General features: G+C 43.4%; 1 protein-coding gene across 2 annotated transcripts in view; it reads right to left on the bottom strand.

Annotated features, from left to right (window-relative positions):
- The window catches only part of PIP4K2A (phosphatidylinositol-5-phosphate 4-kinase type 2 alpha), a 103,417-nt gene that overhangs the window by 80,144 nt on the left and 978 nt on the right, over positions 1 to 22,295 (bottom strand). The window contains exon 1 of one of the 2 annotated variants that reach the window (XM_021385905.1): positions 22,098 to 22,289. The exons of the other annotated variant lie outside the window; for it this stretch is intronic. Within the exon in view, the coding sequence (XP_021241580.1) occupies positions 22,098 to 22,238 (141 nt within the window). The 5' untranslated portion in view covers positions 22,239 to 22,289. Of the gene's footprint in view, positions 1 to 22,097; positions 22,290 to 22,295 lie in introns of those variants that run through there. 2 annotated transcript variants of the gene reach the window in all.

Genomic DNA, 22,295 nt, shown 5'->3' with positions numbered 1-22,295 from the left:
CCCAACAGCTGGCGGAGTACTTCCATCACACACATCACATCCAAAGTCAGAATATACTTCTGAACATGGGGAGTTCCATCAGACTCCTGCTGGTTCTATGAAAGATGGACCTTAAGAGAAGCCTAAGAAATGCTTTAAGACATTTTACGATAATTCCATTCTACCTGATCCTTTTAAAATTTGTTAGAATTTATTATGAAGTACTTGTGAAAAGAAGACTCAGTACAGAAAAAAGCTTTACACGTTTACAGTTCCAACATCATGAGAAGAATGAGCATGTGGACAAGAAGCAAACAAGTTCACTGCTAGAGAAGGATACTGGACCCGAAGACTTGCAAATACAGGTGGGAAGAAGGCTGCCGTACCAGTGCACATTGGTGTCAGCAAGGTTTGCTCACAAAGAAAAATATATTTTCATCGTCTCCCAACATAGCTACTGTGACAGACAGACACGAGAGAATACATGGAAGGGTATTCATGACTGGTAGCACGTGTGGAAGTATTAGGGAGGACTAAGAGGTTTTATATTGAAAAGTACATCATTAACATTTTCAAGCCATCTTTTCCCGTAAGTTCAATTTCATTGAGCAACTTTAGTGATAAAGCACATCTTAGGTGCTCCAGAAGACTTCATAAGAGTTTACGTTACTTTATTAAAATATTTCCGTCAACAATAAAAAGCTTCCATCTAAATAACAAGAGCACACTAAGCAGGAAGCCTTTGGCCGTACACATCACGCATTTAATCACAACGCATCACAACGCATTTAATGCGTTGATATTTAATGTCACACCAGACAAATTAGAAACTCTGCTCAGACCCTGTTAAAGCCAAAGCAAAGCATCAAAGCAGTTTTACTGTTTCTGTTAGATACTGTGAGAAGATTACACAGCATCCATCTCCAAGTATTCATAATTTTTACTTTACTTTAGCCTTTTTTTCCATTAAGTCTCAAATGCAACAAACGGCAGCTTTGGACATCTCATAACTGTGTACTTTATTCATCTCCTCAGCTAAAAGCTTTAGGGAAAAAAAATAAAATTGCAGCTCATTCTTAGCCACCTCTTAACACAAAAGCAAATTGTGGTGATATTCCACACAAGATCAGATTTTAATCACTATTTCAGAAAGAAAATAAAATGAACTAACACAGCAAGAGAAATATCAATACACCGAAGGATGGCAGCAGTCCATAAAAACAAGCAGTCAGTCACTGCTGGGTGATTCCACACTTGAGCTTTACGCAAAGGCTTGAAGCTTGACTGTAAAAAAATCATGTATGAAAAAGCTATTAACCTAGCTGCTGCTGGCATTACTCAAATCAAGGAAGCAATCTTTAATTTTAGCTGAGGTGGCGTGCCAAGGACAAAGGCAAGATTTACTTCTTACAATAAACTCTTCAGCAGAGCTTTCCCTCCGCCCATCCTATTACAAGGAAAAGCAAGGTTCAGCATTTTGATTATCTGCATGGACAACTGAAAGCACAAAGATTAGATGGTAAAGCAAGAACTCAACAGCTCTTGATTATCAGTTGCCTCCCTTACCCAGTTACGAACCCTTTGTACAGTATCTAACAAAACTGATTGAAGTCTCACAGGTTAAACTGATGAAGGGAACGTTAAGTTACATCAGAGCAGCACCCTCTGCGTGAGCTCATACAAGCAACTACACACTGCAATGTTTCATGATCAGAGGCATTTTTATTCAGACTATTTTAGAAACAAATATGAAATACATAACCAAACTGCAAAGAACTAGCCAGCTTTACAGCAAGTAAAAACAGAGCTAGTACTATATTCAGACTGTTTTCAAATTCACAGCAGCGAAATCATTAGAATTCAATTAGGTTTCTACTGTGCTGTAATAAGTTTAAGAAATATAGAAAACACACATTATGAACTGAAGTAGCAATAACTTGTCATTGATAAAGCAGATGTTCATCACGTTGACAACTTAAAATCAGTGCTCTTCTTATAGCATAGGCAAAGTCTAGTATATAAACTATTTGCGATCAAATATTAAAGATGCTTATATTGTCTAAAAATTCAAATTTGAGACTCCAAGACCATAGTAATAGCATCATATCTAACTGACACATTTTAGACAGATTTGAATTATATAGTGCAAAGGCACAGAATCCCAAAATTCTTCTGCACTCACCTTTTACAGTGAAGCAGAAACATCAAAATAACCATAAGCAACTGTACCCCCCAGGCCTCCCTAGCGGTCCTGGCCGAGACACAGTCACACACCAACAAGAGTACAACATAAGAGCAAGTGCTGCTTATGCGTAAAGAAGCATTTCAGGGAACACTACAAGGAATGAACACCTCAAATTTTTCCCCACCATTCAATGCAGCATAGAATGTCGTTTCTATGCTTTTAGTAACACTCAATGGGTCAAACTTATCAATACTCATCCACTTTAACTAACCTTGAGTTTACTTAAGTTCTTAGCATCCACAAAACCCCTCAGCAACGAGCTTGACTCCTTCCTGCAAGAACATACCGGTTTAGTTTGAACCTGATTCCTGCATCTTGCATGGAAAAAGGTAAAAGTTACTTATCCAATCCTCACTTTCGCTCATAACTTTTAAGACTTAGCACCTCTCTTTCAGTCATCTTTTTTCCAGCCCAAAGAGTCTTGACTTATTAGACAACTCTTCACATCAAAGCTGTTTCGTGTTTTTGATCATCCCTGTTGTCCTCATCACAACGCAGAGTGAGCTTTACTACATTTCTTGACAGAAGGTAAGGACTATAGCCTTCAAGACGTGGATGCAAGCTGGACTTGCACAGTGCCATCACAACCTTGTCTGGTTTACTCTTTACTCCTAGTAATACACAACAACTGCTTGTTGGACTCCATTGCACGTTGGCATATCACCAAGATCTCACTGCTGAACAGTTACGGTCAGCCTCAATACATCTTCATGTTATACACATCTGTCTCCATGTCACCTTGTGAGATGCAAGTCCTAAGGAGCTGCCTGGTTGTTTTCTTCATTAGGTTTTTGGTGTGTTGTTTTTTTTCCACCTCTAGTTTTTAATACCATATTTTTGAATGAGACCTTGACACAGTGCGTGATGATGAGTGCATCAGAGATGCTTAAGCCTTTCTTTAAAAAAAAATACAAGCTAGTCTGCTCTCATCATTTGAGCCATTCTATGTGATGACAACTGTGTAGTAAGTGCTATTGGTACACAGTACTGGCGTTACACAGACACTTCTATTTATTCTTAAATCCCACACTTCAGCTTCTTAATAAAACACGGCTGAAAATCCAAATACAGAAACATGAATTTGATAAAGTTAAATTTATGCCTCTCAAAAAAAAATCTGGACAGTAATTTAAGTGGCAGCTGAACCTTCTTTGGTGGCCAACTCCCTACAATAAATCTAGTTTCCACATTTGTAGTTTATATCTGAATTAATATAGAACACCTACCCCAAACTTCATAATTTAGGTTCCTAATAGTGGAGTACTTCACTGAACGTCAATACATTCACACGGGTTGACATCTCCTTGTAGACGGGGCCCATGTGGATTTTTTGACAAACCGCACAAACTCACGATTTTGTTTATAAACCCGATCTGCTACCAGGGAACAACTGCATGGCATCAGTCTGCAGTGGAGAAATCAGTGAAAGGCAGATGCACAGCACCATTCTCTTCACCCTTCTGAAATGGAGTCATGAAAAGTACCATCTTTTGGTAACTGCTATATCTGAACACTAGTTAAAAAAAAGAAACAAACACCATCACCACCACCGGAAACAAAAAGCTGCCCCACAGACAGCAACCCAGCACACAGACATCAGAGCTAGTGCCAACCAACAGCTTGCACCAGGAGCTGGCAGTGCACAGCAGCTCCAGCTCAGGTGAGCAGCTCACATTAATTACTGGCTGATAATCAAGTGCAGCTGTGAAACCATTTGTGGCCAATATACTGCAGTTCCTGATAGCAGACCATCTCTCTGCCAGTGCAAGCAGCTCATTTCTCTTCCATGGTAAGTCTACCTTTTCACAGCATTCCTGATCAGTACCACACATCCAAAAAGGGCAGGACCATTCTTCATTTTGCAGCCATACATCCGTTAGCCAAGCCTCAAGCAGAAAGGACTCAGCATCATACAACAGCAGGCAACTGGCCTTTAAAAAACAAACAAATGAGTCAGGATCCTGGCTTAAACATGTGAGAAGTCCAGGAGGGAGCAGACTATTAACATTTTCAGCAGACATTTGCCATATTTAACTATGAAGATTAGATTTGTACAGATTTTGAACTGAAGATTTCCTAAAGGAATTAGCAGCTGCTTATCTTTAACCTGATCCTTTAATATGTTCTGCTCCATATGCACAACATTGCCATTGAGGCTCTCCTGCACCTGAGGAGTTTTTGCTAAGAACACTTAAAATGGATTACTTGATAGATTTGAAAGTTACATAAATCAGTAATTTAAGTAAACAAGATGAAGCTGTTTTACAACTAAAGCCAATGAGATGCAAGTTACTTAACATTTTTATTTTGGTCAGACACCCTGAATAACTGGATGTGAGCAACAGGAACTATACGTAGTGGATATAGATCACACCAGTACACAATGTCTGAGACAATTCATGTACAGCTTTACAGCTACACAGGACAGAAACACATAGCTCAATATTTCCCAATGTAATCACTATAAAAAGAACTTACAAAAGTCTCATTGAAGATGCCTTAAAAAGCAAACTTTTTAATGATGTGCTCTGTACACATTGCAAAAAACCCTCCTTTTTACTCTTTTTTTTGGGGGGGGGGGGCAGCTACTTCAACTCAAAAACTTGCACTGAACAATAGGTAAGAACTGGACAAGCCTGAACAGTGCCATGCCCCCCACTGCGCACTATTTCCTATACAGAACAGAGGTATTAATATGTATAATTTACTCTATGACATTTTATTTGTAATAGCTATAGAACTAGTTCCATCAGTTTCTGGAATAATGGCGCTCACAAGAAGGTTAATGCATTTCAGAACAGTTTCTTACATATCCAGAGTTAGAAGGCAGGGCACTGCTTCACCCACTAGGCGCAAAGGAGACTCACAAACACTAAAACCAAACATGAATTATTTATTAAAGTCTCCCCTCTCTCTACCCTCCGCAAAAAAAAAAAACAACAAAAAACCAACCCAGTGTTTGAAATAAGATTTACAACACTTGGCACATTTAACATACAAGTAAAATTCATGCTTGGCTTCCAAATGTTCAGTATTTCTTCAGACAAGAAGTAGGACATTGATTTTAAGCCACACTGAAATAAATGTCTACGCCACGTTCACATCACAGCAGCAAAGTCACTTGCTGTATGTTTTTTCAGTGACTGACAGAATGAAGCTCCCTTGTTTTTTACCTCCCTCAGCCTCAGTTTTAATTGCCTTAGTCTCAATAGAATGTAATTTTTCTAACCCCTCTGCACAACACGCATTCCCATTTCTCTAACTGCCAGGATACTGCTTGGAACACAATCACTTCCCTTCACTACGCAGCCTTGACTCACCTCAGCAAGATAAAAAAAATGCTGAGCAAAGACAGTCTTGTTCGAAGATGTGTTAAGTGCTGCTGTAGTCTCATCAGAGACACAGTGGAGTTTAGCAGAGCTGAGAAGCCTGGTTACACAAATAAATGCCTACCTATTCACCTCCAACACTCATTGGCAAGGCAACTTGGAAATTAATTTTACTAATCAGCACAAGGATTAGAAGTAAGACTAGAGAGAAATGCAGTAATGAACCAGACAGATCATCTTCATGAATAGAAAAGTTATTTAAGGATCAGACCTCCACAATAAGATAATGCAGCCTATGTAATGGTGCACTAAAATATGGCAATTTTATTGCAGATTTTAACAAGGCTCGGGGGGAATGACAAGGGTAGTTCAATGATGTTGGAAACTTCTTTATACAGTACAGTGACAGAACTGCAGTGATGATGCCATTATATACAAGTAATCAGGAACAGAAACTGAGCAAGAGCCAAGAAACTAAATAACTTTTCACATCATTCAGATATGCAACTTTTATTTCTTTTAAAGAGAGCTTATCTGAAGGCTGCTCAGACACTCATCTTTACACAAACGTTGCTGATGCATGCCCATTCACTTCATAGACACCTACAATGTTTCTGCATCAGCTGTCTGAAATGTTTCCCAGAGACAGCATTACCTCACCTTTCATCGCTCCTGCATTCAATTAGATTGACTCCTTGACCCAACAATCCCTCCACACAAGGAACTCCTAATACACTTCTACACGGAGAGCTGAACTAATCCCACATCCATTCAGCAATTACAGGAGCACTCCTGTAGACGCTACAGTAATCTACTCCCCACTTCTCCCAAACTACTTACAGTATCAGAAGAAGAACCATTTGCAAGTATTTTAATGGAAAGGCGCTTGTACATAACTACCTTCATCTTTGACAGCAGCCTCGCAAAATCTTATGTATTTATTCTTTGGGGTCTGAAGTTCTTCATTTCTTCTAAACAAAACAAAGAATAACTTCATTCTTGCTGCCTTGCTTTAATATCTTCTTCCCTTTATGGACTCATCCTGAAATACAAGAGCTGACCCTACCATCCCACTTCTTAGCCACACTGCACCAGTAGTAGAACAGCTAGGACAATAACGGACCCAGCAGGTTCATGGCCAACCTGCATGATCGATGTCCTGCCAAAGGCCACAGATACCACACCACAATCCTGCTACACTGGAATTTCTGTTTCGGTTCAACAGTTCATTACACCACCAATAGAACAGACTTCATAACTAATGCAGCAGTGTTTGTTGGGAAGATTTGAGGCTGCTGACAAATATTTTAAAGCTTCTGAATTATCTAGGTTGTTTTGAGTGTGTGTGGTGCCCAAGGAAATGTAATGCAATGGGCTACATCCTCTCACTCACATAACACTGATGTTTCAGCCCTTACTGCTCTTAACAGAGTTAAGATCCACATCATAAGGATATTGCATGCCTCAGCCTTTGAGTATTAGAACAGGTTTTTAAATAAAATATTAATATTTAGAACAAATACATTTTAACACATAGAAATATGCAGACTAAGAGTCAGTGGCCATAGTTAAATTTAATCAAAATGCACTCTATTAGCACCTGGAAGTTTTCCAGGAGCCTCCTGCGTCCTTGGCCATCTGCCAAGACAGCTGACTGTGTTTCAAGCCTGCTGAAATTACCAGGCTGCATGCGAATATGCCGTTCTCCGGTTTCAGTAGGGTATTTACAGTTTTGTTGCACATACAAGAAGTAGCTACCTCAGCACTGATGTTATATTTGCACTTCACAGACACAGCCAGACATACTTGGTGTCACCTAGATTTCAAATGTTGGGAATGTTTTGGAAAGCAGCAGCTAACCATCACACTTCCAAGTTTATTCAGCCATAGGAAAGCATGGCACTAGTGACACCTGACATGAACAAACCATAGCTAGAACCAAGACCTGAATTCATGTATGCAATAAGATCTAGGAAGATAAAACTCAAGTCCTTCTACAAGTATGCTAGAGCCAAGCTCAAAATTTTTGTTTAAAAACCTCATTCAAGTTCACTGCTTAGCAAAGCCAAAACTTGCAGCAAGAGACAGCTCTCAAGTTAGCACTGTGTGGGAAATGCTGAAAGGAGGAGGAAGCCTGGAAAGCAATCACAATAACAGTCCTATGACGCATCAAAATGAGATAACGTAGTTTGTCTGTATTCTGAGAACATCAGGAAAGTTACACCTCCCAAGAACACCTGTACATATATGCAGTTGCAATTCCCTCTGGAGACCTTCAGACAACAATATATTACAGATTTAAGATATCAGAGATACCTAGGATACAAAAAAGCCTCAGGTAGGCTCAAACAACAGCAACAAAACAGGAAAACACAGACACAAAACACGGAACTGCAAAACCAGCACCCTGGTCCTGAATACTCCGGGAATATTTGATGCAAAAGTCCTACGCAGGGTCATTTCAGCTCTGAAGATTCCTCGGGCCCAAACTAGGGCTTGCTGTCACTAAGACAGGAAGAGCTAGAACATTTGTACAGAGCAGATGCACCACAACTCATGCACGGCCTGAAATCTGGTGGTGAAAGCACGCTAGCACCTAAGTACTGCCAAGCATCAGGCTTGATGTATGGAAGCCTAACGGAGTAAGAAGTGAAAACGCTCACTGTCAGACCAATTCATTGTCAGAAGAATTCTAAACTCAGACTTTGCCATACAACACAGTACTACAGCGTTCACTTTGCTTACGCTCTGCTCTGGCTGCAGCTCCAGGGCTGCCCAAGACTGTGTGAGCACCAGCTCCTGCAAGGCAGAGTCACATCCACGGCTGGACGTGGCTCTGGGCAGCCTGGTCTAATGGTTGGTAACCCTGCACTCAGCAAGGGGGGTTGAAACTAGATGATCTTTGAGGTCCTTTTCAATCCAGGACATTCTATGATTCATTCTATGATTCCTGCACTCCTACCCCAGCATTCCCAGCCGTTCTGGAGCCTGCTAGGTGGAACCAACCTGAGCAGCAGCTCGCACAGCCCAGGCTGGGGTTCTGCAGCCTTTGGCTTTGTGGCTGAGCTGAACTACACAGCTTACCACTCGGGAAGAGGTGCAGCCTCCACCCCCTGCCTCGCTCTACTACCTCTGCTTTATCAGAAAACAAACTGGTCCCATCTATGATCCCAGGAAAAGCAAGAACAAAAAAATAAAGCTCAAACCAGCCTTTTTACCAGATTAGTTTCTGGTCTTTTGGCAAGCTGAATTGATTTACTGGATGATCAGGCAAACACTAGAGCCAGCACAAACTAAGCAGGAGGCACCGGGCCTCCTGTTATTAGAAACAGATGCAGCTGGGAAGGGTTCAACTGGAGTCATTCATCCCTTTACCTTACACCACAGGTAGTGCTGGGATCAGCTGTGACTCATACTGACTGGACATGGCTTGGTGGAAAGCCCGCCTAAGAAAAGGCCAGCTTCAAAAGCAGCTCACTAGCAGAGCAGTCCCTTGAATTTGAAGTACGCCTTCTGTTGGAGTGGCAGAGAGAAGAGTCTTACATCAGTCTCAACAAACACCACTTAAAATGGTGCACCGGACAGCAATAGATACAGAAGTTTTTAGTAAGCTAATGATCTATCAGATGTACCACTATGCACACGGCAATGTGTGGTCACTGCACAGAAAAATGTATGTCATTTCACAAAGAGTTTTTTGTGTATGTAAATACTCCACCTGCTTACTGGAGATGACTAAAGAATAATAATGCTGCTGTGAGAGTTTGCAAGCATACCCAGTATGAGCAAGGTTAAAATTAGGAAGAACGAGACTGAAGGGACACCACCTCAAATCAAGCACCTGCTCGCCTGGCAAGGGGACCAGACCCAGTTCCAGCTGTTCATCACACCCTGTAGGTTTGCCCTGCCATGCCTTCTGCACCACCAGATCCTGACAGATCATAACTACTTGCTTTCCTGAAAGCATCTCCTCCTCCCCAAAGAGCATCTTCCTTGCTGAACTGGTAAGTTAAACAGCCCGGCCAGTGGTATGATACTGAGGACAATGAAAAAAAATGAAAAAAGTGAGCTACTGCTGCTGGAAGGGGGGTAGAAGCCAAGCAACACATCACAGCTGTGTTGAAGTTATCCTCTCCAGGACTCCTATACACACTCAGACTCTCATTGCACATGGAGATGCAAGCAAGTTACCAGTGTGTCTGGCAAATCATTACTTAGCGTAAGCATCACTCGTCACTCACAGGAAAGATTTCCTCCAGCAGTCACAGACCCATCAGGGCCACAGCCACAGAAGTGGAAGCAATATGCATTCAAAACTAGAAGGCAAGAGTTGCTATAAGTGTGGAGAGAATGGTACTGTATGGTTTCTGTAAGGAAGACTTTCCACAGCCCAACACAATTCCAGGAAGGAGGCTCATATCAGAGGAATAAATGAAAAAAAAAAGAAAAGAAAAAGAGGCATCTTCCAACCTGTGGACAAAGATTCAGGAAAGCAGGCTGGGGTTTCTGTACTACTGCTACAAAAGCCACAGCACTAAACACCGCATTCTAAGATGGATTAAGTTTAGCACACTGATTGTTAGGTTCAGCAACAGCCCTGGTGTCAGTCTCTACCACTGTCACAAACAGAAGTGTTTCCAAGATCCAGAAAAGTTACTATGGATTTGGACCATCTGCATTCCAGTTTAAAAATAACACAGCTGCACACCTCCATTTCCTCTCCATTTCTGTTTGGTTAACATTTGCAGTAAGGAAAAAAGCCCTCAGCAGAAAGGAGTAACACAGCCCAACTCACAGCATGTTCTCCTGCCCACTAATTGCTACCACCAGTACTTAAAAAGGCCACGAGGAGAATTAAGTCATTTTGGAAGTTATTTTAAATGAAACCAACTTGCATTGCATCTCACATCTCCGCTCCCTCTCCGCTCCACACAGTGTTAATTTCCAGGGACTGGAACCATGCCTCTAGTCCCCATCTCAGGCAGATGTCACAAAGCACAACTCCGCCCCAAAGCACATTGCACCGCAGCTTCACTGGCTTCACGTTCGCTATTGTGCTTCCTGAACTTCAGTACACCTTGGAGGGAGAAAGAAAACCAACAAGATAATAAACAACTCAAATACTTCATTAGTAAATGATTCTATTCTATGATTCTAAATCACCACACACAGTTATTAACATTAATTAAATGCCTTCTGTTTAACAGTGCAGGAGTTAAATGACAAGGAAAACGTCACTTGCTTATATTCACACAGAAAATACTTTGTATTTCCAATAAAGCACTGCAACTGTTCTGCAGTCATTGCCTGCATAGCTAAAGATGATTCAAGTCACTGTGGAGAACTGTCATTAGTTGTTAGCTTAACTTAGAATTGAAGCAAATCTTGTACCATTTTTTGTTGCTCTCAAACTTCCGGTTGGAATTACCCAAGAACTCCAAAATTTGAGATAACCACATGATAAGCATCACTATCTGATTAGTCACCTTGCAAACATTTAAGAGTGGATTTCACTATCCACATCCTGAGCCAGCGTGACCAGCCCATGTGCAGACACCTACCTTGCACTGTTTGACCACATACCAGCTGCTGGCCATGTAGCACGCCCCGCAGCAGCCAGTTACATGGCAGATCCTGCCCGCCCCACCAGAGCCCCACTCGAGCTCTGCAGAGCACTTTCCCACTAGCATTACTTCAGCAAATATATGCAAATGCACAGGACCAAGGCTTCAGGAAGCACTTAAAGCAGCAGGTTAATCAGGCAGAAAATGAGCTGCTCTGTCCTGGAGGGTACAGTAAAATTCAACAATGCCAATCTCTTTAGTCTGTTTCTAAAAAAGAAAACAGAAAATTGCAAGCTGCCCTCAGTTATGCAGTGGCAATGCTGTGACTCACAGCACACTGTATTTTACGGTCAAAGAGTCTAACAGCTGAACATTTTCATTCCTGGTTTGTCGAGCTTGTTGGAAAAAAAGAAATCTCCGAAGTCTCAGTGGAAAAGCCACTGCAATGGTAAAACACCCCAAGCCACAGCCAGTGGGGCTGCACGCTTCTGTCTGCCCCACCTCAAGCTCCAGGCTGTCTGATACATCTGAAAGCTCTGCCAATATTGGCAGATCTCTAAAAGACATGCATGTTTTTAAAAGATGAAGGAGGCTGGCACAAGTTGTAGCTGTATACTGTATGACACAACTGCATCAACAGCAGCACTGTGGCAGGTTTCGACCTCCTGATCTAAACACATTTCAGTTACCAAGAGATCATTTTCATCAATTAAGTATTTGCAGGTTGCAGCCCACAAAATTTTGTTTATAACATTCAACACATCAATGGCACGAGGGGAAAAATGTGACCACCTGAACAAATGCTATCAGCCTGCACTGCAATCCGGTAAGGAAAAACAGGGTGGAAGAGAATCACAGCACAAAGCTCTGGATACCTGCTGTGGTGTCTGGAAAGGGAGATGCAGTATCAAACTTCATTTTGAAGCAAACTTTTCTGTTGTGCAAAACAGAATTAAGAAAAAATGGAAGGCTCTCATCAGCATTTTGTAAGTACATGAATTAGAGAGAAAACAGAAGTTTGTGTCGTAAGACTTGCTTGCATGCTCAGGGTGCCTCCAGTGAGCTTGTCAACTGCAACGCAATAGAAAGGGAGGTGGGAGAAGATAGCTTTGCCACAGGATCTTGATCATCAGGTCCATCTTCTGTAGAATCTGCTTACCTCTCAGAAGTTTCCATAGTAATCTACAGAATATCTGAACAGATCTTCTAGAAGTAGTCCAAAAGCACGGTTATAACTATGCAAGTAAACAGCAAAGTTACAATAAGGTTTTCCCCCCCCTTCTCCTAATTTCTGCTTATAGCCTAGCTCACTTCAGTCAATCACATTTTTCGTAAGAGTCAAACAAAGACTTCCACTTCCAACAACGCGCTTACCCTCTCATCACTGTGTAAGGTAAGAGTCTCAGTATTATTTCTCCTTACACACTTTGCCAGATTAACAGCACTGTTCTCAAGATGGTACGGTTCTTGAGCAATCTTTACAGCAGCACATGCAAAACACTTAAAGCTTTCTTCAAAGTATTTGAACAGTGAAGTTCTTGAGCTGCCAAGACTAAAACATACTTCCAGAGAAATGGAAGTGAAAAGGAAAGGAAACATGCAACTTAGATGAAAAGCTTATTTTAGGGTTCGCTTCCTTAGTCTATCAAATAGAGGAGGAAGATGCAAAACATAACTGGTAGGAACATGACAATCCAATTCTCAGACAGACTTGTCAGCTAGGAAGGTAATGGTAAATAAGAAGAGCATGTAGCTTCATGCTTTACATATCTCACTTCTCTCTTACTTCTTCCACCTACCTGAAGATGTAGGTAATAAATCTCTTCCAAGCGACACATGCCAGCTAGCATCAGTACTTGAATCAGTTTTCAGCAACAAGTAAAAGAAAAGCAGGGAAATTTTTGCACTTTAAAATCCTGTCTAGACGTGTGGCTACACAATTTCCATCTTGAGAACTATCCAATCAAATCTATATTCTTCCTTTAAAGAGCCTAGGCTTTTTTTTTTAAATTTAAACAGCTCTTGCTATGTTAGATATTAATTAGGAATGGATTAGCTTAGTTTCCCAGGTTAACTCTTTCCAAAGACTGTGACCTGCAAATTCAACATCCATCAAGTAAACACAGAAGATCCAGGTTCCTTTTTATATTAAAAATATCTCAACAGCTTCCAAGGAGAAACGTGCAATATACCTTCTCTGAAAGATTCAGCAAGTACAAAAAGATTCTGAAAAGCAATTAGTTTGCTTTTCAAGTGAAGACAACCACTGCTAACCACAGGTAATACAGTACTTGGGGAAAAAAGTCCTGACAAGTGGTACTGGGAGATGTGGTAGAAAAGGAAATCCCCCCACTCCCACCACAAAGACGGTGCAGAGCACCAGCACAATTCAAGATGTTCCAGATTTGAATACTGTTTTCCCTTGCCATAAGCAGGGAAGCTAGCTTCAGTAGGAAGACAGGCGTGTGAGCCAAGAGACATTTGAACCTTATTACAACCCTGCAACAGCACAGCCCTGGGGCACAACTTGCCCCAAAGAACCAGCCACAACCGCCTGTAGCCACAGGTAGGAAAGGGAAAGCAGCACTGCTGAATCAGCTGAAGACCAAAGTAACAGCTGGGGAAACCGCTACATCAGGAACCTGCAGCATCTATAGGAATGGGCAAAGGCTTCTGAGAACAAGGGTTACAAGACCTTCTGTCTGCGAGCTGCTAGGCGTTAACAAGCACCAAGATTTTGTTTCTGGCAATTATTTTTCTCCCAGCCTATAAAAGACAAGCAGTAACCTCCAGCAAGAGTTGTGTGTGTTTGGTCCTGTTTGCTGTGCACGAGCAGAAGGCTGCTTGGCTCACCGCAGGCCACAAGTGCAGCATGAGTCAGAATGAAATCTCACTGCACCAACGATTCCACTCAGGCCCAGGAAGAACAACTGCGCCAGAAAATCTCTTCTGCCCTCCTCCACCAACCTGATCTTTGCAAGAGGGGAAAAAGCACTGGGTGTGGGAAGCAGCCAGCCCCCAGCCCACACGAGGCACCAGCTGGGCCTGGCAGGGCTCAGCTGCACCTCAGCCCTGTGTCACCTCCTGGGCCTCCATAGTCTGGCTCAGGGCTGGGCATGGGTTTTCCCAGTGAAGTCAGCATGTTTCAGGCCGCTATCTTTCCCAGAAACACAACGACATATTCTGAATGCCCAGAGAATAGGTTTAGTAAGTACTTCCTCTTAGAGGCCTTACAGTAAAAACCCTTGTTTCAAGCGTGAGCTTTTAAATGCTACCGCTACTTCTACCAGGCAGCCACTAATTTGTATTCTACAAATCGAGAACTGATTCGCATACCATCTTAAAAACTGAAGTTGTGAAGCCATAGCCTTCATAAGAAAGTCTGGAATAGACCACATGATTTTTTTCCACAACTGGAAAAAGACATGGGAAACCCCTAGAAACAGAACAGCACATGACAAGCACAAACAGCAGAGAAGAAATTATGATCAGGATCTGAGTGATGGCTTTCATCATAAAAGTTTTAGGACTGTCTGAATTTAAGCGTTCATTCTGCTGTCCTCAAAATTACACAAAAGCAAAACTGTAACCTCATCCACCACTAGCTGTTCACAATAAAGAATTCTCAGGATTGCAGCTTCCAAGTCTTTCAAAAAAAATCCCATTCCTCATCCAAACGCCCTCTCAATTTTTGGTAATTTGCAGTTTGATCACCTAGATCTGGCTCTAGATTTATATCAAAATACAGAAATTTAAAAAGACTATCAACTTTACTTTTGTTACGATTTTTCAGCCACAGCCAGCCATAATGTCTGATTTGCACACCACAGCAAGTGAATTCTTAATGAACACATCTCTGAGCTCCTTTAGGAAGATTTCATCCAGAACCCAGCCGATGATTAGGGCCACACTACAGAGAGGATTTCATGGTATTCTGCTAACTGCAGACAGTTTGCAGCACAAAGAAAGAAAACCAGTACACAGAACATACAGAAACACAGCCAGTAACTACAGCAATGTTTAGGTACCCAAATGGTCTTGCAGGGGGTCTACTATACACTGGGCAATGTGATCAAAGCAGAACTAACCACTGCAAAACCACTTTAAGTCTACCTTGCACCACTATGCACCTCCCCTAGATGAAGAGCATTGTAGCAGTGCTATTAGTTTTGGTAACTGAGTTATTGAGGCTTGGCACCAACCTACTCAGATATTGCTTGGTTTCAGCTCAGTATAATAAAACTCTTATTAAGCTGCCTTCTTCAGGCTAGTCTCAGACTAACCAAGGTTGTTATTCTCCTCTCTCCTCACCCAAAAAAGGCAGACAGCTATAACCACAGGCTTGATATTCCTCAAGAGAATCTTTAAGATAAGACTCTCATGAATTATTGCTGTGAAAGTCTTCCAGCCATTGTCATTTACATTTAAGAGCAACTTCAAAAACTGCAGCCACTAGAAAGCCATTGCAGCTTTTCTAAAGACATCTGTCATCTACCCACATAGAAATTGAAAGGTTAGATGTCTTGGCATCTTCCATAAGACCAAGGAAACTGACAGGTATAACAAACTGCTGTATCTCTTACAAAACACATGCCCACATGCCCGTTTAAAAAGGTTAAAATAATTGGAAAGGCCTCCATAGTGAGAGTTCTCAAGTATTTTGACTAGGTGCAACAGTTCACTTCCAGATGTGAAACTGAACTGCTGGTAGGGAAACACTGGTCAGCTGAAGAGCACAAACCAGAGCTAACAGTCCCTCTAGTTGTCCTCAGCAATCACGATAGCCTCTGCCCTCCACTATCACCCACAGCATTTGCAGCTCCTCTTTTAGGCTGGGACTGACACTTTGGGATATGGCTTATTCAGCTAAAAATAAACCAAAACAAAAACCTTAATACAGAAGAGTGAATAATGTAGTTTCCCCTCCGGTGACCCCCAGATGAACTCACCATAGGATCAGCTCAGTGCCCAAGAGAGGAAACTAGTCCAGCAGCAGTTATGGAGGTTGTGGTTTGACTAACCTTATTCTAGCGTAAATTGGCACTTCCTTACAAAGCAGCAGCTTTGCCCCACCTTTTCTACTTCGCCACATTCTGTGCTGGCACCACTGTTCAAATGGCTACATGATGGATTCTGAGAACGATGGTACATCTAAGAATTGAATATATATTTTCCCCAGGTTATAAGTTTGTAGCTGAACAATTACAATCAGGAAAAGCAGATATGGCTGAGCTTGTTAACCAGGAAGACTGGAACAGCAAAGACATTCTTGATAAGATGCACGTACAGGAACAGCAGGATTGTGAGAGGTGAGCTAGCACATAGCAGAGACACCAAGAGGGGAGCCTGGGAAAAATGGGATTCAGTGAGTTAGCTCAGGTGGTAACAGCATGGTTCCGCAAGTTCCAGCCCCCCTGGGGAGCTCCACAGGCTTTCCAATAAGGCAATGAACAGGACACTTTGTTTCTTTAAGTTTTCTCTTAGAACCTAAAAGGATTGTGCATATACTCACAGCCACGTTAAGATTATTAGGGTTGCCTTGGGAAACTTCAAGTGTTCCCCAAAGAGCTGGATTAGACTGATTACCTTGTCTCAGTACACAAGGTGGTAGTTCACCAAGTCTCATGAAAAATAAGTACTCTAAAAGGTGCATGGTCAGAAGTATTTCTACTGCAAACAATTCAACTCTGCTCTTTGATGATAGATCTAATGTTTCCTTTTCAGTTTGTGACACCCATCACTACAGCATTCAGCCGCTTCAAACAATTTTCACAACACCATTAATAAGCCCCCTCTCTGCACAAAACTAATTAACTTATGATCTTCCTATAGAGCCTGGATTCTACAATAAGAGAGACATTCACATAGCAAACCACATACAAGAAGTTACCATCCCAACAATTCAAAGCTAGCCCATTTCACCATGGTTCCAGGATGCAAGTCTTGAAAGCTAACAAGATTTCTTATTAGCATCCCATACTAGCAACAATTTTTGTTTTTTTAAAAGGCTGTTGCAGCTCCTTTGCAAAAGAAGATGCTTCTCACTAACAGTGAAAAGGAAGGAAGAAAAAGCAGGGCTTTTGTTAGACATCTAAATAGCAAGCATCAAGTATAAAAAAAGAACTACATGGAGACAAGACGTAGCAGTACGTATAAAATAATGAACTCATACTGGAATTCAGTTATCCACAAAAGACCTCAATCACTTAAATCAGGAGAAAGCGAAGATGAATGCATACTTCAAGTCTTTAAAACGCCACTGTTCAACAACAACAACAAAGACCAACCTTTCAACAAATCAAGAGATCTTTAAGCCAACATGACTACAACTGTGAGAGCTTAGGCAAAATTAAACTCAATATCAGTAAGTAACAGGTAGTTCCATGTTATTCCCAAGGTCTGAGGTAGCTGCACACTGCACAGCCAGCCTATGGAGCTCTGCATCACAAAAATCAGAGAGTGAACGTGCACAGCAGGTACTGCAGAACAGGTGAGAGTTACAGTAAACAAAGCTCATCACCCTGAAGTATGGCAGGAATATAAGTATCTACTAGCCTGTAGCCAATGGGCATAACACACTGCTTTAATGAACAAGAAGTTCTAAAATAATCCACCACAGAATTTCTTTCAAGCCAGCAGGATACTCAAATAAGATGACTCAGTTGAGTCAGCAAAAACAATTTACGCTGCCCGTTTGCTGTGCTGAACGTTGTCCAGCTCTCCTTGCTGCGGAGAATGAAAACTCAGTTTCAAAACTGTGTAGGCAGAAGAACCTCCTTGCCTCTGCAGCACCTTATTTTGCAGAGGGGAACAAACTAAAGAACGTAGTTTCGAAAGCGCTGCGAGATCTCTTTCCATCTCTCTTCCTGTCTCAGGCCTAACAGTAGCTATTGCACGTTTCCCTTTCAGTAGTTCAGAGGACACCCACATGAAGTATCACTCCCGTTTCTATGTAATGTAAGAACATTTACTATCTACAATCCAATCACAATAAATATTTGCATTTTGTATTTTTTAGTAGAGTCTGTCCATGCAGATGCCAAAAAAATTAAGTGAACTTATACAGCAACACAGAGCTTAACACCCAAAAAAGAACCACGTTTTCAGTAAATAGCTTTTCCTGTTCTACTTCCTTCTATATACAAACATCTGGGCTGAGCGCCCAGATGACTTTTCAAAAATAGTTTTAATTGCTTTATTATCTGCTCTGCTGTAATCAATGCTTTTTAATATGTTGTTTCTCACTGCTTCTTAGAAGGAGCCTTCTCCCACGTGATCTATCACCACCTCCATTAAACAATTAATAAGGAGAGCTTTTTCCAGCTCACTGTTAAAAATCTGGAGTCGACTCTAAGATCAATAACCTGAGTTTTATTACTTTGCCTCGCTCACTTTGAAAAACCGCTATCGGAGCACATTTGCAGCAGTGATGCTCCATGTTCACGTAAACACTAGCCACAGAACTGACAACAAAACCAATGGGCAGCCCTGCCCTTCTGCAGCTCCCAGCCCATGCCATGAATCAGCCCCACAGTTCCATATCCTCAGGGTTTAACTGCTCTATCATTTAAAGTATAGAAAAATCTGGACCCAGAAGTGACCCAAGTGCAGGAAGTTCTGAAGATGTATAACCAGTAGTAAACACGGTATTTTTTTTTTTTAGTTTTGATAAACATAAGCCAACAGTTTTTCCTTCAGAGGGCATAACCTATCCTGTAATTATTTTCTATCCCTGCAGAACTACAGGTTTCCTGATGTGATCCCACAGATCGTAGAACACAGGAGGGAGAAAGCCACGTCTACTTGTCACACTGGTTTTATTCTCCCCATGCCTAGCTCTAACAGCAAAGATGTCACACTGGCAGACAGCAGAATTCCATAGCTTTCACTCCTCTTATTATGCTGTCCTCGTGTTGTTCCACTTTTCTTAAAAAGATCAAGCCAGATTACAGCTGAGAGTGCAACAGTAGTATCAGGCATCAGGGTGCCTCATGTAAGCAGTTGAAGGCAATTTTGGAGTTGATTGTCTGTTGAATTCTTCGCCCACAGAAAGTATATGCTTTCTGATGCACTCTTCAAATATGCTGGGGGAGAAAAAAAGGCATTTGGTCCACGCATTTTCATTGTTTCACTTGCTTATTAGGCAGCAAGTGCCACCGCAAAGTCAAGCGCTGGTAAATTTTTAGATCAGCTTGTAATCATCCTGAAACAGATGGCGATTACAGATTCTAGGAGCTGAGTTTTAGTGCCTTTTTTTTTTTTTAAACTTGCACATTCGTTACTCTCAAGAACTTCATTAGGCATTTCTTCTCTTCTGTGTTTACCATTAAACACAGTCAGAAGGTGAGGTCTCCAGTGTCTCATTCTTTACCTCAGAACTAGTTAGCAAAAATCCACTTCTATTATTTTATTATTCCCATATTTGCAGATGATGTGTTTTGAAGGAACTAAGCCCAGCTTCCTACAGATTCCCAGCTTTCCTAGCCTGCTCCTAACAGAAGCAGACAGCCAACGTGAGAGAGAGCAGACCCACGAGCGCTGGGAACAGGACAACCACAACAGGCTGCAGAAAGCAGAGCCTGCCTTTCATTTCTGGCATTGCACTCGGTGAAAGTTTCGTAACAGCATCTTTCAGCATACCAAAAAAGTGAATGTCTTGCTCTCCATGTCAGCACACTTTCATGCTCCTTAAGATCTGAGTAACATGTACATGTTGCTTTTCCTCAGGTGCCCTCTGAAGTTATTCCTGAACCTGACTGCGTTCCCAAGTAGGATTTCGCCATCTTCACAGCCCTCCTACCCAGAGGCCACCAAAACAACTTCCTCACAGCCTGATGGGGACGGGGTGCTGTGTTTACGAGCCTGAGGTAGCACACCTCCCTGCAGACCTTTTTCTCTTCAGGAATTCACATGCTTGCTGTGAGCCTCCTCGCTTTGTGATGCTGATGCACAACACTTCGCTTTCCAGGGTCGTATTTCCTTCTAGGAGGGGTAGGTTAACAGTTCTTGTCATGGTTTCTTTATACGGCTCTTCTTCGCACTTGGATGACCTTTGGATTTTAAATTGAAAACTTGGCCACCAAGAGTGTCAGCATTCCGGCCCTACACTAAGAAGCCTACAGAAAGAGACTGCTTTTCCCATTTTATCTTCACCGAGTGCTTTTTTTCAGCATATGCTACACTCTGCTGAGATGCAGGAACCATGTTTCAGACCCACCCCTTCTACACATCCTTACTCCCAAGCCTTTAAGGCTCAGAGACCATCTCATTAGTCGCTGCACGCAGCTCTGGAAGCAGTTTTAAATAAGATTTTTCAGATGAATACTATGTTCGAAGTTTATTTAATTACTACCATCATTAACTATAATTTATGCTCATTTCCTAGTCTAACCTTTTCTTCTGGGTTTCTGTTTATTTTGTTAAGAAACATAAGCGTGCCCAATTCCTGACCTCAATGAATGCACATAGCTGCTTTGTGTTTTGCCTGCATGAAGTTCTGACTGGAGACGCTCCCATCACACCAAGCACTCATTTCCTGCTGTTGGCCACTTCTGCACCCAGTGTTACACACCGACACGGTGAGCACCTAACCTGGGATCCAGCAGCACTTCAACGCTGCGTTCCCAGCCAAAGAGATACCTAGATTTGAGAACATCAAGTTATTCCGCATGCTCCCCGATTTGAGGGGGGATTGCCTTCCACAGCGCCCAAAGCACTACTTGTGGTTACATCTTGCTGCAAGGTGAGGACATCAGAGAGCGTACACAGCACACGCTCAATCCTACCACCTTCCTTCATACTAAGCCAAAGTTGCACTTCTCCAAGCTTGCCATGCTCCCCAGCTCGCCCTGCCCTTCCAGTCCCCCATACCAACTCAAGGCCTTCTACTTGCCGTTTTTAGCTTTACACACACGAAGCAGCATGCCTCCGTGACATTTCCCAACTGGAATGGCCGTGTACTCCACGGCAGCACAGGATGGTAGGAACCACACACAGCACTGTGTTGGTCCCTATTTGCTTTGTTATCAGGCACAGCCCTGGGGAGGGCACAGGACTTCCCTCTAAGAGCACTGCTGTGCCCAGATCAGACACACAGCAACAGCTGGGGTTGCCGCACACGGCTCCGCTCTGACAGCAGCTCTGCCCCAGCCAGCAGCATCTCACCCCGGCGTCCCCAGCCTGCTGCCCTCCAGGAGCTCTGCCTGGGAGATATCCCTATAAAATAATCACACGCATTCAGAAGGGGCAAGAGGCTCCCGTAAGCGGAATTCCGGCAAGCGGCACACCGGGCGCTTCCACAACCAGGGGTTTTAAGCATCTCGCTCCTTCCCAGCCCGTGCTGCAGGATGCCGCCGCTCAACCGACAGTGCTGCTCCATCGCCTCCGCGGGGTCACCCCACCGCAGCGACACCCGCGCCCGCGCCGCCGAACCGCGCACAAAGAGAGACGGCGGGTCTGGATGGGTAGGAAACAAAGGCAACACCGAGGCAACGCATCGCCGCTACAAAACCGGCCTCATTTCAAGCGCACGCTGACAACTACCCGTAGAGCTCCGGCACGGAACGAGGCGAGGACACGTCTGGAGACGGCGGCTCCGCAGCGGGGCGGGCGCAGCGCACGAGTTGGGCTCAGCGGCTGCCGGTGGCAGAGGGGCTGCGGGTACCGCCGGACCCCGCCGCTCCGATCCGCAGCGCCGCGCGCCCGTACCGCCGCGGCCATGTGACGCTCCGCCGGGCGCGGGCGGGCAGGGAGCGGGAGGCAGAGCCGCGCACCGCCCCGCCGGAGGACGGGGAACGCAGCTGCGCTACGCGCTTCTTCCCGTATTATTATTTTACAGTTTTCGGGGGAAGGCTGAGGAGGGGGGGGGAGGGAACCGCAGTGCATTTCCGCACCGCCGCCCGGGAGGGGCCGGGGCAGCTCCCGCCGCCCGCGGGCACTGCAGCACCACCGCCCCCGGTCCCGCCCGGCCCCGCCGCTTACCGAGTGGTTCACCCCCCACATGAGGACGCTAAGCAGCGGGTCGCTGGCCCGGAACAACTTCACTTTTTGCGCCACGAAGTGTTTCTTCTTGGTCTTGGTTTTACTCGCCATGACGGAGGCGACGGTGCCGGGGGCCGCCATGGCGCGGGAGGCGGGACGGCAGGCGCGGCGGGCGCGGGCTCAGCACGGCAGCCCCGC

This window comes from Numida meleagris, chromosome 2 (genome assembly GCF_002078875.1).
Source record: "Numida meleagris isolate 19003 breed g44 Domestic line chromosome 2, NumMel1.0, whole genome shotgun sequence".
NCBI lineage: Eukaryota > Metazoa > Chordata > Aves > Galliformes > Numididae > Numida > Numida meleagris.
The sequence above is the reverse complement of the archived record's forward strand: the minus strand, read 5'-3'. Positions and strand labels throughout refer to the sequence as shown.